The 16646-nt window shown below is 42.1% G+C and overlaps 1 protein-coding gene across 6 annotated transcripts in view; it reads left to right on the plus strand.

Annotated features, from left to right (window-relative positions):
• The window catches only part of NIN (ninein), a 159136-nt gene that overhangs the window by 21469 nt on the left and 121021 nt on the right, over positions 1–16646 (plus strand). For all 6 annotated transcript variants that reach the window (XM_089522912.1, XM_089522913.1, XM_089522914.1 and 3 more), the window contains exon 3: positions 8992–9198. In XM_089522912.1, coding sequence (XP_089379038.1) covers positions 9013–9198 — 186 coding nt within the window. In that variant the 5' untranslated portion in view covers positions 8992–9012. The remainder of the gene's footprint in view (positions 1–8991; positions 9199–16646) is intronic.

Here is a 16646-nt window from a genome sequence, read left to right on the forward strand (position 1 = left end):
TGAAGTCATTGATAGATGTATGGAATAGCACTGGGCCAGGAAAGAACCCTTTGGGACACCACTGGTCACTTCTCTCCAGGATGAAGAGGAGCCATTGCTGGGCACCCTTTGGGTTTGGTGAGGCATAGTTTTTTCTACATGGAATATCAATTAGGTTTTTAAGTATTTATATGGTTGGAGGAGTGATGAGCTGGTGCTCTTTCAGAAAGACTAGATGTGGGAACCACTTCTTTCTTTGCTTAGAAATAGTGCAGCAATAACAACAAAAGGTATGTCCCATATTTCTTTAAAATTAAAAAACTCTGAGCAATCCTTGGTTGGTGAAAGTTCTTCTATCTCATTTTACCTGTTTGCAGATAAACAGAGATTATCTGGGATTTAAAAGGGATAAAGCAAAATAGCATGTTTGGAACAGAAGCACGCAACTTAGGGGGGATTTATTGCCTTTGTATCAGGACCTGATAGTGCTCAGTTTCCTCGGGTTCAACACTTGTGCACACTGTCCAAAAGAGGCTACTCTCTAGACAAGTTTCACATATGTGGACTTGGTTGTTGTGCTTTTATTTGTGGTGTAAACACTTGTCCCTGTTATTTCCAAATAACCAAAGTTTCGTTTAAAAGAAGTAATGCTCAGGAATGTATCTGTTTCATTAACTAAAGCAGCAGCAGCAGTAGTAGTAGTTGCATGCCTTCAAGTCATTTCTGACTTATGACAACCCTAAGATGAACTTATCATGGGGGGTTCTTGGCAAGATTTGTTCAGAGGGGGTTTGCCATTGCCTTCCTCTGGGGCTGAGGGTGTGTGACTTGCCCTAGATAATCCAATGGGTTTCTATGGCTGCGTGGGGAGTTGAGCCCTGGTCTCCAGAATCTTAAACAAACACACCACTACACCTGGAATAAAATACTCGGCTACGAATAAGACTTCCCATCTAGTGAACTCTGCTCATGATGATTATTATTTGGATTAGCTGGTATTTAATATGTAGTTTTTAATCTTATACTGTTTAATCTTGTTTTAAGGGGGGCATTATATATATATGGATGTATTTTAATTTGTTGTACACCACTTTGATTGACTGGGTAAAAAGCTGGATAGAAATAAAAAATATATTTTTATTTATTTATTATTACACCACACTGTATATCTGTATATATTTAGGAACAGACATTTAATGCCCCATTTTCCTCTGCCATGCACACACAGTCATACACCATAGTAGAATCATAGAACCATAGAATTCAAAGGGATCCCAGGAGTCATCCAGTCCACTCCCTGTTGGTGTACCAAGAAGGTGGCCACCTAACTTCTGTTTAAAACCTTCAGTAAAGGAGAGTCCACCAGTCTGTGATATAATTTCCCTGGGAGGATGTGCATCTGATAGGCAAAAGCTCGCTCTTCTCCCCCTCCTCTCCATCTGTGCTGACACAGCTGAAGATTTCCTCTCCCTCTCCCTCTGTCTGCCTCTCTGGGGGCAGCAGCTACTGCCCCTGGGCTCACGAGGAGTCAGAGAAAGAACAGGAGGACAGGTGAGGGAACAGGTGGCAGGTGTAGCACCTTCTCCCCCCCCCCCCCCCCTTCTCCTTAGTAGTGCTGCTGCATCCTCTGGACCTGTTGGAGGGTGATGAATTTTGCTCTGGGTTTTAATCCAGCTATCCAAGCTGTTGAACCTATTTTGGGTCCAGAACTTTTGGCAGTTCCTTTAACATTTGGACTGAAACTCTGCAACCACTTCACTGCCACACTGGCATCGTTGAACAACATTCATATGGGTAAAAGGATGCCAGAACAAATTTCCTACATTTTGCTTCCCCCAACAAATGCCCATGATGTCATATTCTGTGAAAAAATAGGCTCCTGCATTTTCGGGGGGACGGGGGGGGACGGGACAATAGTCCAAAAAGTTATGGCTTGAATATAGACTACAGTTGGTCCTCCACATTTGTGGCTTTTGCTTTTGCAGATTGGATTATTCACAAATTTCATTAATATGTTCTCTCTACGAATCTCTAGGTCCTCCAGCGTGACTGTTGTCATCTTCTGCCAAAAGTCACACTGGAAGGCCTAGAGATTCTTAGAGAGAACACTTTTCTAGGCATTTGTAGGTCCTCCAGTGCAATAAGTTTTAAAAATATGTTCCCCCTTTTGGATTCCTTTCCTACGATAAAAAAAGACTCCTCTGTGTGGTATCGATTTTTGCCCCTAAATGTGTTGTTGTCGTAGTCGGTGTTAGAGTACTTTTTTGTATTTTATTACATGTTCTTTAATATTTTTATCCTTCATTCATTGTCTATGGCCTTTTTAACCATTTCGGATATATCTGACTGTATCATGTATTGTTGGCTAAGATAATAAAGTCTGTGAATTCCTCACTCCCCAGAGGACGCTAAGTTGGTCCTCTCTCTCTTCGCTTTCCACCAGGCAGCAAGAGACTTTTTGGGCCTGTACACATGGGCATAAAGGCCTGAGCTCCCCCAGCCTTGAATCATCCTATCCAGACTATGCAAGCCATTAGGCCCTGGCTAGGATCTGGCAGACTGAATACAGATCCACTGGATCCAGTATGATCTCATCCCAAAGAGCCTTAACTAGGTCTGTTTGCTGCAGTTTCTAGGAAACTCTGCAAAGGCAGCTGGCAGACCAAATGGCCTCATGCCACCCATACCTACCTTGCTGTCGCACTTGCTCAGAAGACCTCTGTAGTGGCCTCTGATGTGAAAAGGGGGCACTTGGCTGTGTGGGTGTAGCACATGGCTTGGATGGGCCCATGCTATCCTGTCTGTCTGCTTAGGGCCTTTGTTTAGACAGGATTCCCTTCAGGATTAACTGGCTATTGCAGAAGGGCCTTTTAATCGTTGAGCTGAATTTTTGTCTCCATGATTATGTTTTTAAATTATTTTAAAATTAATCCTTTTAAATGGGAATGCCTCTTTTTTGATTGGATCTAATGTTAAAAAAACTAATGTTTTTAAGTGGTTTGTATGTAATGCTTTTTTAAAATGTATTTTAGAATGTTTTTAGCTGGATTGTTTGAATTTTGGGTGTAATCAGAACAGAGGTTGCAGTCAAGAAATCATTAGGAGTCTATGAATGGGAAGGGCAACTATAAAAGAACTAGACAAAATCCTAAAGTGCTAAGACAGAAAACTCAACATTAGTTAGAATTGTCCAAGCCATTGTATTTCCCATCACCATGTGCTGATGTGAATGCTAGACAATGAAGAAAGCTGATAGAAAGAAAATCCATTCATTTGAGATGTGGTGCTGGAGAAGAGTGCTGAGGATACCATGGATGACCAAAAAGACAAACAAATGGATCAAGCCTGCACTCTGCCTGGAAGCCAAGATGTTTAAATTGAGGTTGTCATACTTTGGCCACAACATGAGGAGAAATTATTCATTAGAAAAGACAATAAGTCTAGGAAAGGTAGAGAACAGTAGAAAGAGAGGAAGACCACAGGCCAAATGGTTAGAGGCTACAGCTAAGAGCCTGAAGGAACTATGCAGAGTAGTGGATGGCAGAGTAGTGGACAGCCACCACTGTCAAAGGCAGTCTGCTACACTGTTGAATATCTCTTAGCCTCAAAAAGCTTTCCCCCCCCCTGATGTTTGGGAGAAATCTGGTCCTCTTATTTTGTTTTAAACCACATTGTAAGAAAGGAAGGCTATTAAGTAAGTAAATGTCTAATGTGATGATAACCCCATCTTAACATGTCCTCCAACTGATGTGCTTCCAGGGGAGAGGTTCACAGAAGGACCTAGTGCAAATACCAGTCGTGATGTTTGATACACAACTGAAACCTGACATACTGCTGATCTCAGCTCAGGACTGTTTGTTCCTATATGCTTGTTGTTCTTCTTGGTACCATTTCACAAAGCATTATCTCAAGTTCCTAGGGAATTGGTGGAGAACCAGAGGAATAGTCTCCTCCCTCCTCACCTAGCTGCTGAGCCTTAGTGAAATTAAATAGAGCTGTTGCTTGAGGAATGGCTGGAGTTACGGAATGAGCCAAGGGGATATTTACTTCAGCCTGCTAAGGATGCTTACGTAAGTTCCCAAGATCACCTACTGTTTGTGTGTTCACTTCAGCGAGATGACAGGAGCATATCAGAACCTAAACATCCAAATTTCATTAATGGTTAGTGAGCTCCAGAAAACTGGCCCACTATTTTCCATGCTAGTAGTGAAAATCATTAATTTGCTATGTTAATCAGGGCATTAAATGTTACTTTAAAATAATAATAATAATAATAATAAGATTTATTTATATACCGCCCAATCACTGGGAATCCGAGCAGTTAGAAATGGTAAGCACTCTGCAAACCACAGCTTTCTTTCCATCTAAAACTTTGCCAGTCTGCACACCAGGGCTTTCTTTCCATACATAACTTTCCAAGATTGCAAATCAGAGTTCATTTAACTTTAAAGCTTTTGCAGCTTTAAATAGCCCCTTATCTCTGATCTCCAGTCACTGATGGAGATAAATGCAGGTGCATAACAAAATGGGCAAAATTAAGTATTCATAATAGCTTTTAAAAGGAGGCGTCATTAAATTAGAAGTACAATGTGAAATTGTTCCTCCTTATTGATAGTGTTTTGAAACCAAATTAATGCAATGTATTATTTCCACGCTCTAAAACATATTTCCACTACTTGCATGGTTTTTGTGGATCCCTGCTTACATGCACTGGCAACAGGCTGCTTCCATGTCAGTGGGGTGACGAATGTGTGCCAGATTTTGGACTGATCTTTTTTTAGAAAGCTATCCAAGATTAAAACCTGGGTCTCATTCACTGCTCTGCTTCTGCTGAGATGGGAGCCAAGAGCTATCACCCCCTGAATATCTAATGTTCATGTGTGTAGTAAGTATGTATGTTTTAGGAGTCTTTCAGTAGTAGTCACAACATTCCACTGGGAGATTAGCCAATATTAGGGGAAATTAGCAGTTAGGCAATGGACAGGAGCTTAAAGTCAGGAACATACAGTTTTATTATGATGCAATGTGCATTGATTAATATGTTGTTAAAGGATTATCACAGAAATGAAAAGTTGATTACCGAAGCAGCCTCCAGCCTGGACCAGCAATAACTATAAGGGGAGATAGGGAAAGGAAGAGTTTAGAGCCAGAGAGGTGCCAGTCATGCATACAAAGCTTGAGGGGGAATGGGTAAAATATAAACTGCTCTGCCAGCCATGGGGCTGTTTTACTGAGAGAGAACGATGGGGAGCAAGTAATTTTGTTTGTGAGTGGCCTTGGGACCCTTTCTGGGAGAAAGGCAACATAGAAATGAAATAAATTAAAAAATAAGGAAAGAGAATCTCTTGTCAGTCATAGCTGGTAGCAGAAATATCAATGGGGCATAGGACCCTCTTTGGATTTTAGTCCAAGCACATGTCTCCATAGCCACTATCCAGGCCTCACTCCTTCCTCGGAATGTAATGGAATCTCCCTCCTTGGAGGTCTTTAAACAGAGGCTGGATGGCCATTTGTCAGGGATGCTTTGATTTGGATTTCCTACATGGCAGAATGGGGTTGGACTGGATGGCCCTTGCGGTCTCTTCCAACTCTATGATTCTATGATTCATAGGTCTCTTGCCTCTATGCATGTCTAACACTCCACAGTTGCTTGATGCCACTTTGACATCCATGGTTCCAGTCTACAAATTTGTGTTTTGTAGTTTCATGAGGGGCTGAATTCTCTGCCCAAAAGCTTTAGTCCACTTCCCTGAACTATAGAATCATAGAATCGTAGAGTATCTTCTTTTCTCCAGGAAAACTATAGTGCAAGAGTTCTCTTGCAATAAATCCTAAGTCCCAAATGAAACTATGAATCTTAGGATTCCATAGGATAGAGCCATGGTGTGGCGTTAAACAGCTTGCTGTTGCTGTGTACCTTCAAATCATTTCTGACTTAGGTTCTCACAGGGTTTTCTTGGCAAGATTTGTTCAGCGGGGCAGGTTATCCTTGTCTTCATCTGAGGCTGAAAAAGTGTGATGTGCCCAAGGTCAACCAGTGGGTTTCCTTGGATGAGCAGGTATTCCACCCCTGGTCTCCAGAATCATAGTCCAAAACTAAAACCACTACACCATGCTGATCTCTCATTAAAGGGCAACAACTCTATAATATAAAGGCACACTTCTGGTGAAAGTCCAGCTTAGCAGCTGATGTACCTAGAATTGGCTTGGCTGCTACTGAATCTTTGTGCACCTGACTTTAAAATGCTCCAATGACAGTTTAATGAGACAACAAAGCTTACCTCTATAATGACAAAGAGTTCATGCAGGGCCTGGTAAAAGGATTGTGGTGTTCGTGGGTGAAGTTTCTCTGCTCTCAGGAGGCCTGGCTTTGCTTTCTAGCCTCAGGTCCTTGCTTCCATAGTTACACACTAGGTGTTATTTTTCACTCATCTTTTAGATCACTGTGTTAAATTTGGGGTGCAAAGCAAGGCTTCTCTGTGCATCTCAGCACCATTCTTTTAACAGGTAGCTTTTTGAAATGCACAAAGAATGTGAATAACAGAGAGAAATGTGAAATGGTTTGATTGTGAGAGTTTTGTGCCTTCAAGTCCTTTTTGACTTATGGTGGCCTTATGGCAAAGCTATCAAAGGATTTTCTTGACAAGATTAGTTCAGAAGGGGTTTGCTTTGCCTTCCTCTGAGGATGAGAGAATGTGACTCACCCAAGATCACTCAGTGGGTTTTTATGGCTGACCAAGGATTTGAACCCTGGTCTTCAGAATCAAAAGTCCAGTACTCAAACTACTACACCGTGCTGGCTAGGATTTTGTTTCTTCATAATAGCATGTCAGGTTTTGCTGTTGGCAGTTAAGATAAATTTGGATGGAGCTGAACAGTCTGATAAAACTGACCTCAATAGGAGGTCAGTTCTCATGCAATTTAGATAAGCTTGGTAAGAGAGTGAGGCAGAGTAGGCTGCAAGGCAATTAAATCTGGACCAGGGTCATGATTTTGTCTTTGCGTTTACTATCTGTCTGCAAATATTTAGAAATACTTTGCCAAGCCAGAATTCAAAGACTGGTCTGTTAGTCTGGAATATCACTATGCAAAGGAATCTCTAGCACTTTTGAGACTATGCATCTGAGGAAGTAGACCAAGGCCACTTATGCTTAATGTTTAACTTGATGCTAGAACATCTTTTGCTCAGTCTCAAAGGTGCTACACAATCCCTTTGCATATTGACCAATGCCTCGTATGCATAAGGAGAGCAATGAGGATGAGAGAGAAGGAACATTTCAGTCAAGACGTCATGGGAGGCAAGTCTTTAGAAGCTGTCAAATAACACAGAAGAGAGATGCAAAAAAACCAAGTAAAGAATGGTTACAGAAACGGCTGAATTTTCACTGATGAATGGATGAATACATTTCCACATTGCAAAATTACTGATGAAGGTTCCTTTTTGAGAATCTGGTACAGTGGACACTTAGTTCCAGGACCCCCGTGGATATCAAAATCTGTGGATGCTCGTCCCAATAAATACAATGACATAGTAAAATGGTGTCCCTTATATAAAAACAAGGTTTGCTTTTTGAAATTTATATGTTTAAAAATATTTTCAAGCTGTGAATGCTTGAATCTATGGGCTACACTTCTGTGGGTATGGAGGGTTGATTGTACCTTTGATCCATTGTAAAAGCACCCAGTTTACTGGAAATGGCAAAGATCTGGCTAGCTGGAGGAATAAGTCATGCTTTGAAAGCTTCCTTTTTGGCAAACTGAGAGCAGAGAAGGAGAGACAGATATTTCCATCTGTTCCTGTTGAGTGGATGAGGCTCTGTTATCCAGAGATGAGCAGATACCACATCAGGTTTATGAAACCTGCTGTGTGTGCTTATTTTTAGCAAAATGTTGAGATCCTCCAACTGAGGCCTTTTTCAAAATAGGCACATTTAAATCCAGGAATCTGCTTTGATTATCAGAAGTTAGTAGAGCTCACAGAGTCCTTCCACATAAAATTCTACAGCTATATAATTGAGGGCAAGAAGGAAGTCATTATGTGGAAGCTCTTGTTAAACAATAGCCAGAAACTCTTTCCAGTCAACTGCAGATCCCCCAGAGATCTGCCTGTAAATCCAGATCTCCGCTTTGTCTAACCCTCCCTAAGGACTTTGCAATTATTGTTGCTAAGAGCTTGAACCATTAACCTGAGCACAAACTTTGCGTATGCAGTTGAACTTCTTGTTGATTATTGCTTGCACAGAGAGAGAGGCTGCGTCTTCACTCCCGAATTAATGCAGTATAACACTGCTTTAACTGCCATGGCTCCATGCTATGGAATTCTGGGAATTGTAGTCTCTTCTGTGTCAGAGACCTTTGGTGCCACAATAAACTCCCAAATCCCAGGAGCATAGCATGGAGCCATGGCAGTTAAAGTGGTGTCAAACTGCATTATTTCAACAGTGTGGCAGCAGCCAGAGAAAGAATGCACACACAGATAATACCTAACCGATTGTGCTCCAGTCCATGACAGCTCATGCTACAAAAAGGCTTGAGATTGTTCAGATGAATGATGAAACAGTGGTTTGAAAACAAGCACCATGTTTTGTTGTGACATGTGAATTAAAACCATCTTGAGTCTTGACAAACCAAGGTTTGAGCGTAGATGCCAAACCAGGACTCGATGTAACAGCTTGTAGCTGGGTTATACACTCCCATTTGGACAGATCCTATTGCATCCAAAGTGACAGTGATTTTGGTTGTTGCTCACTCCCTGAGACCACTATTCAGGTTTCTCATACTGGGTCATCAAGAGAAGCTGGACAGGAATGAACTACACAGTCTATGTAAATTTGGAGAAAAAATCATGGCTGGAATTGTAAACTGTGGTTTACACAAGGTTTGGCCTTATGCTTAAACCAACACTTTACTTTTTTTCCTGTCATATGTGAATGTCTTTCTTTGAAATTGATGCTGTAACTGTTTCTGATTTTGTGGTTTCCTTCTCTTCTCCCTACCCCACCCCCTGCACAGTTAAGAGTTGTGGGCTATGGGATGGACGAAGCTGAGCAGGACCAGTACGAAGCCCACCTCAAAGAGCTCTTTGACAGCTTCGATGTTACCGGCACTGGGTCCCTTGGGCAGGAAGAGCTGACAGAGCTTTGCCATGTGTTGCATCTGGAGGAGGTTGCACCTGGAGCATTGCAGCAGACCCTGTTGCAGGACGGTCTCCCAAGCCGGGTAAGATGGACAGAGAAGTGGATTGCGCTGCAGGGTGGTTGCACATCTGTGCAAATTCTCTGCTCTGAGACAACTGGAAGGGTTGGTCTCTGGGCCAGTAGAGACAACATGCTTGGATCAAAGGGGAAATTTGGAGTAAAAGGTGGACAGAACAGGGGCAAAGAGAAGGTTGAGAGAAAAGAAATCAATTTGCTAAATATTTCTCTGTGTGTGTGTGTGAATTAGGGTGCCTCCAGGTACGAAAAATGTATCTGGGCCTTCTAGGTTTTGTACCTGTGCAAACTGATTTTATTTTGGAGAGCCACATGATGTCTTCTTCATCCCATAGTATTTCCTCGGAGCTCCCAGCATTAATAAAAACTTTCATTTCCACTCCCCAGGCCAGTTTAAACTACGTCAGTATTCTCTGAAAAAAATATACCTATACTGGCCTGTGTGTTTGTACTATATTGGGAGCAATAAAGATGACCACCCCCAGTAAACACAGCTGTTACTTCCAAGACTTACTATCTTTCTGCAAATATTTAAAAATACTTTGCCAAGCCAGAATTCAAAGACTTCTATAGTCAAATCAAAGCATTCTATAGGGATGCTTTGATTTGGATTTCCTGCATGGCAGGGGGTTGGACTGGATGGCCCTAGTGGTCTCTTCCAACTCTACGATTCTATGATTCTATGATTCTATGACTGGTCTGTTAGTCTGGAATATCACTATGCAAAGGGATCTTCTATCACTTTTGAGACTATGCATCTGAGGAAGTAGACCAAGGCCGCTTATGCTTAATGCTTAATTTGATGCTACGACATCTTTTGCTCAGTCTCAAAGGTGCTACACAATCCCTTTGCATATTGGCCAATGACTCTTATGCATAAGGAGAGCAATGAGGATGAGAGAAAAGGAACATTTCAGTCAAGGCGTCATGGGAGGCAAGTTTTTAGAAGCTGTTTTTTTGTGGGTTTTTCGGGCTATGTGGCCATGTTCTAGAAGATTTTCTTCCTGACGTTTCACCAGCAGCTGTGGCTGGCATCTTCAGAGAATGCTTGCCTGGAAAAAGTGGGTCGTCATGGGAGGTAAGTCTTTACAAGCTGCCAAATAATGCAGAAGAGAGATGCAGAAAAAACCAAGTAAAGAGTGGTGAGTTTTCACTGCTGAATGGATGAATATATTTCCACATTGCAAAATTACTGATGAAGGTTCCCTTTTGAGAATCTGGTACAGTGGGCCCTTGGTATACACTGGGGTTTGGGCCCAGGACACAGATGCAACAGAATTCACTAAATCAGAATGATTCTCATGACTTAACTAGCATAAAATTGCTAAAGTGCTTTAGCACTTTGACTATAACTCTTGAGTAATAATAATAATAACAACAATAATAATAATATTATAATGGAGCCAGTGTGGCTCAGTGCTTTGAGTGTTGGACAACTGCTCTGGAGACTAGTGTTCAATTCCCAGCTTGGCCATAAAACCCATTGGGTGACCTTGGGCAAGTCATACTCTCTCAGCTTCAGATGAAGGCAATGACAAACCTACTCTAAACAAATCTTGCCAATTAAGCCCCACAATAGGGTTGCCTTAGGGTCACCATAAATCAGAAATGAGTTGAAGGCACACAACAACAGCAACAACAACAACAACAACAAAATAGTAATTAATTTAGTATAAATTGGTGAAAATCAGTTTCTGAAATGTTGCATGAGACTGGATGTAACAGAAGGTCAGTGGGAGAGGGAAGGAGAGACAGGGAGGGAGGAAAAGAAATTGTAATATTTCAAGGAGACTGGATGCAACTCATGAACAAGCAGGTACAGTCAAAGGGGAAAAAGAGAGAGAATTCTTGATACTTCCCGAGATTTTATCAACATTCACCAGCACCCTGAAATTTTGTCTGAGAGCCAGTCATCTGATAGCTGTTTGGCAGAGGAATGGACTGCCTGGGAGAGTGGTGGACTCTCCATCTTTGGAGGTCTTTTAAGAAGAGATTGGATGGCTGTATCTCATAAGTGCTTTAATTGTGTCTTCCTCCATGGCAAGGGTGTGGCCTCTTCCATCTCTAAGATTCTGTAATTCTGTGCCACTGGGGTGTAATCTTGCTTGGATCAGATTGTAGCCAGGTAAGTCTTTCTGTTACTCTAGTGGCTAGTTATATAATTTTGTTGTTGTTATTGTTGCTGCTGTGTACCTTTAAGTCATTCTGACTTATGGCGACCCTAAAGCGTACCTATTATGAGGTTTCCTTGGCAAGTTTCTTCGGAGGGGGCTTGCCATTGCCATCCTCTGAGGCTCAGAGAGTGTGATTTACCCAACTTCACCCAGTGAGTTTACATGGATGGGCTAAGATTCAAATTCTGGAACTTCTTCATTCCCTCCTCCTTCTCTAGCATTGCCCCACTGCCCTCAGAAACCTTTTCTCCTTCTCTTTTCTGGGAATTAGGCTCAAGCTTGCCTGGGCCAGAGATGTTGACTGGAGAGCTCTGTGGAAATGGTTTTGGGAGGTGAGGCAGTAGGAAAGGAGCTTTACTTTGCAGCTTGAAGTTGAGAAATCCTTTCTTTTCATTCCCCCCCCCCCCCAAAAAAAAAAAAAAAGCAGGGAGAGAAAGAGTTCTGAGCCGGCTGCCTCCCAAGAGAGAAAATCCCTGTACCTTGAAGGGCACAAGGACTTGTATGCCATAGAAGAGAAGGAAGGAAGGGGGAAGAAAAAATAATGAACGGTAGAAAATAATGAGCAGTTTGAAATGGGATGTGTAGTCTTTATTGTGCTAATAAGGACACTGGCTCACAGAAACTTTCCTCCTCAAATTGGGTACCCCAGACTTTTCTGCATAGCTTCAAACAGATTCGCCATAACCAGAAGTTCAATTATTTGTGACAACTGTGGAAGAAACAAGCCAAACTCCCTGTGTTAATGTTGTTCTGCTATAGTTGGGGACCCTTTCGATCCACAGGGTGTTCTTTGGCTTCTCCTGGTGAGAAAACATCAGCTGCTGCTTCTGGGCTTGATAATGCAGCGGCTGAATAGCTCCAGTGGGGCATCCATATATCTGGTTAAAAGAGATCTCCAGGTGGCCTTCCTTCCCCCTTCCCTTGCCTCCAAAATTATGTGTTCTCAGGTACCACTCACAAATATTCAGAGTCCCTGCTTCCATTAGTACTGCCCTATTTGTATGTGTGTCTGTGTGAAAAAGACACACACAGAGGGTTTGCACAATTATAGCAGCTTGATACCACTTTAACAAATAGAGGAAATTTGCAAATGACACCAAATTAGGAGTAGTAGTTAATACTCCACAGGAGAGGATCAGAATTCAAAAATGACTTTAATAGATTAGAAGGCTGGGCCAAAAACTGGGCCAAGTGAATTTCAAAAGGGAGAAATGTAAAGTACAACACTTAGGCAGAAAAAATTAAATACATAAATATGGCTTAACAAGACTACGTGTGAAAGGGATCTAGGAATCCTTGGAGACCACAAGTTGAATATGAGTCATCAGTCTGATATGACAGCTAAAAAGGCCAATGCGATTCTAAGCTGCATCAATAGAAGTATAGTGTCTAGATCAAGGGCTAGACAATGCAACTGTTAGGTGGGATTTGCAATTGGTTGACCAGCCTAACCCAAAGGGTGTTCAACAGTGGCTCCTCTTCATTTTGGAGAGAAGTGACCAGTGGGGTGCCACAGGGTTCTGTCCTGGGCCCACTGCTTTTCAACATCTTTATGAACAACTTGGATGAAATAATAGAGGCCATGCTTATCAAATTGGCAGATGGCACCACATTAGGAGAAGTAGATACTATCCCAGAAGAAAGGATCAAAATTCAAAATAATAGATTAGAAAGCTGGGCCAAAACTAACAAAATGAATTTCAATACAGAGAAATGTAAGCTACTGCACTTAGGCAGAAAAAATGAAATGTACGTATATAGGATGTGGGACACCTGGCTTAATGAGACTTTGTGTGAAAGGGATCTAGGAGTCCTAGTAGACCACAAGTTGAACATGAGTCAACAATGTGATGTGGCAGCTAAACTGTCATGGCTCCGTCCTATGTAATCTTGGGATTTGTAGTTTGTTGTGGCACTAGAGCTCTCTGAGAGCGAAGGCAAAATATCTCAACAGTACAGACTGCAGAAATCCATACTGTTTAGCCACAGAAGTTAAAATGCTGTCAAACTGCATTAATTCTGCATTGTAGATCCGGCCTAAGAAATCTTTGGCCCGTTCCGCACAGGCCAAAAGTACATGCACGGCACGTACTAGAGTTATAAAGGGGCATCCTTTCTGGACGCCCCCAACCCTAGTACGTGCCGAGCACATACAAAATGGCGGTGCCCATTCTACATGGGCACCACCATCTTGACGTAGCGGACGCTTAGCGTCCACATGTTGCAGCACAGTAATGACACTGCAAGTGCGCCATTGGCACCTTGCAGCATCATTACCACGCCACAAAAAGAAGCCGCTTTTTGCGGCTTCTTTTTCCTGCGCAGAGGAGTTGTGCGGTTTGGCCGCTGAGGCTCCTCCGCGCAGCAAATGAGGGCGCTTTACAGACCACCCTTTTGGGCAGTCTGGAAAGTGCCTTTCTCTCTTAGCCCTGAGTTCAAATGGATAGAATGGTTCAGTTTTGGAGGCATGTCACTTTTGAGTCCAATCTTCTGTTTTTTGAATTGCTTTTTGGTCATTACCCTTACAGTTTACTTCATATGTTTCTTTCCTTGCTTCCTCTTTTCATTTAGACTAAACTGTTAATAGCCCCTTTGTCATTTATTGAAGGTTGACTTGCTAGACCTTGTAGCCTTTTATTTTTGTCTGTGTGCCAGTAAACTACATTTAGCCCCTTTCGGATGTCTCTCCTTCAATTAAATAAATAAATACAGTACACACATAAATCCAAACAAAACAGAATTTTCCAAATTGCATCCAAGAGAACTGCAGACTTGCAAAATTAGTTTTATAGAGCTGTCATGTCCTAGGCAAAGGTACATCCATCACATCTTTTGTAATGCAGGTGACCCCGAAGAAAGCAGACATGTTAAAACAGGGAACACTGAGCATCCCTTTGTCTACTTAACAGCATGGCATCATATGTGAAGTCTCATTACAGTCCCATACACACTGTAGAAATAATCCAGTTTGACACCGCCTTAACTGCGCTGGCTCGGTGCTAGGGAATCCTGGGAATTGTAGTTTATTGTAGCACCATAGCTTTCTGACAGAGAAGGCTAAATGTCTCACAGAACTACAGTTCCCAGAATTTCCTAGCATTGAGCCAGGGCAGTTAAAGCAGATTATTTCTGCAGTGTGGATTGGACCAAAGTTTTCTGGGGTTTACTAGTGGATAAATAAGTGTAGTGTTGTAACTCAAACCAAGTGATAGGTGATGCTGCATTTAAAAGCTGCCCTTGAATCGATATTTTCCTACTGAATAAGCTCAACAGCGTATTCTACCTTATCAATTTTTAAAAAGTCACAGGGCTTTTAAAGTAGAGGCAGATTTTAACTCTCTGTAGACTCTGAAACACCCACTGAAGTGACATCAAAAGCATTTCGAAAGGAACATTAAAAATGTAACTCAAGTGGAAGAATTTCCGGCATCTTCAGACTGTCTGCATTCTCCTTACTACAGCACCTGAAATTCTGATCAACAGTGGCCAGCAACTGACCGTCCTTCTGGGCCAGACTGCAGACACAGATAATTGCATACACTTTGACTATATTACATACCATTGCATGAGCAGTAGAGGATGTCCTGTCATTTAGAAGACTGTCTAGCTCATGAACTATTCTACAGTAATTAAAAGACATAGCCGTGTTAGTCTGGAAAATCAGTATGTAAAGGGATCTTTGAGACTTATAGAATCATAGAGTTGGAAGAGACCACACAGGCCACCCAGTCTAACCCCCTACCATGCAGGAACTCACAATCAAAGCACCCCTAACAGATGGCCATCCAGCCTCTATTTAAAGACTGCCAAAGAAGAGATTCCACCACTCTCCAAGAGAATGTGGAGTAAACTCCCTCGGAGTGTAGTGGAGTCTCCTTCCTTGGAGATCTTTAAGCAGAGGCTGGATGGCCATCTGTCGGGGATGCTTTGATTTGGATTTCCTGCATGGCAGAATGGGGTTGGACTGGATGGCCCTTGCAGTCTCTTCCAACTCAATGATTCTATGTCTTCCACTGTCAAACAGCTCTTACTGTCAGGAAGTTCCTCCTAATGTTGAGGTGGAATCTCTTTTCCTGTAGCTTGCACCCAATGTTTCGAGTCCTGTTCTCTGGAGTAGCATAAAACAAGCTAGCTCCCTCCTCAATATGACATCTCTGCAAATACTTATTCAGGGCTATCATATCTCCTAACATTTTCTTCTCCAGGATAAACATACTTAGCTGCCTAAGTGGTCCCTCATAGGGCATGGTTTCCAGACCCTTCACCATTTTGGTCACCCTCCTCTGGACATGCTCCAGCCGCTCCACATCCTTTTTGAATTGTGGTGTCCAGAACTGGACACAATATGTTGTGTCAGCACACAGACTAACTGAAATAAAGAGAGAAGTTGGTAGCATGAGCAACAACAACAACAACATCTTAACACATCAGTTAAAATTCAAACACATATCAATTTAAAAGGACAAATAAAATGTATAGTCTCAGATGTACAATCCACATTTAAAATTCATCATTTAAAATTCACAATTTAAAATCATCTGGATAAGCCTGCCTGAATAGACTGGTCTTCAATGCTGTTTAAAATTTGCACAGTATATTCAGCTGTCGAATCTCTTCTGGCAGGTCATTCCACAGTCTAGGGGTGGTTGAAGAAAAGGTCCTCTGGCTGACAGTTGCCAACCTGGTCCTGGCTGGCTGGAGTAAATGCTCACTAGAGGACCTGAGGCTACAGGGCAGATTATATGGGAGGAGGTAATCTAGTAGGTAATCTAGACCCAAACCATGTAGGGCTTTAAAGGTAATAACCAACACATTGTACCTTGCCTGGAAACTAATTGGCAGCCAGTGGCATGATTTTACTATTGGTGTAATATGATCAGGAACAGTGGTGTCACCTCTCCCTTTGATTTCACCTGGTGTAGTCCGCACTCCCCTAGTGACACCACCATCAGAAATCGGATCTGAGCAGTGATGATGATTAAAAAATGTGGAAGGAAGGGGGAGAACAAAAATCTGACAGCACCTTTAAAGCTAACTGGTTTTATTTTTGCATGAGCTTTTGTGGATATAAACCCACTTCTTCCAATGCAATACCAACTAGTGTTAAGGCCTCAGGCATACAGTCTATAGAATGTAATAGGATTCAGAAAGATGTAACCATGTCCCCTGCCTTAAATTTTCAAAGGGCTGGATGAAGTGAGACAAATCTTCCAGATCTTTACAGTGCTCAGTTAGTGTTGATATGTGAAAGCAATACATCTGCTTACCAAAAGTCAATTTC

Source organism: Sceloporus occidentalis, unplaced genomic scaffold (genome assembly GCF_023333645.1).
Source record: "Sceloporus occidentalis isolate IW3139 unplaced genomic scaffold, rSceOcc1.0.p SCAF_4, whole genome shotgun sequence".
Classification (NCBI taxonomy): Eukaryota; Metazoa; Chordata; class Lepidosauria; order Squamata; family Phrynosomatidae; genus Sceloporus; species Sceloporus occidentalis.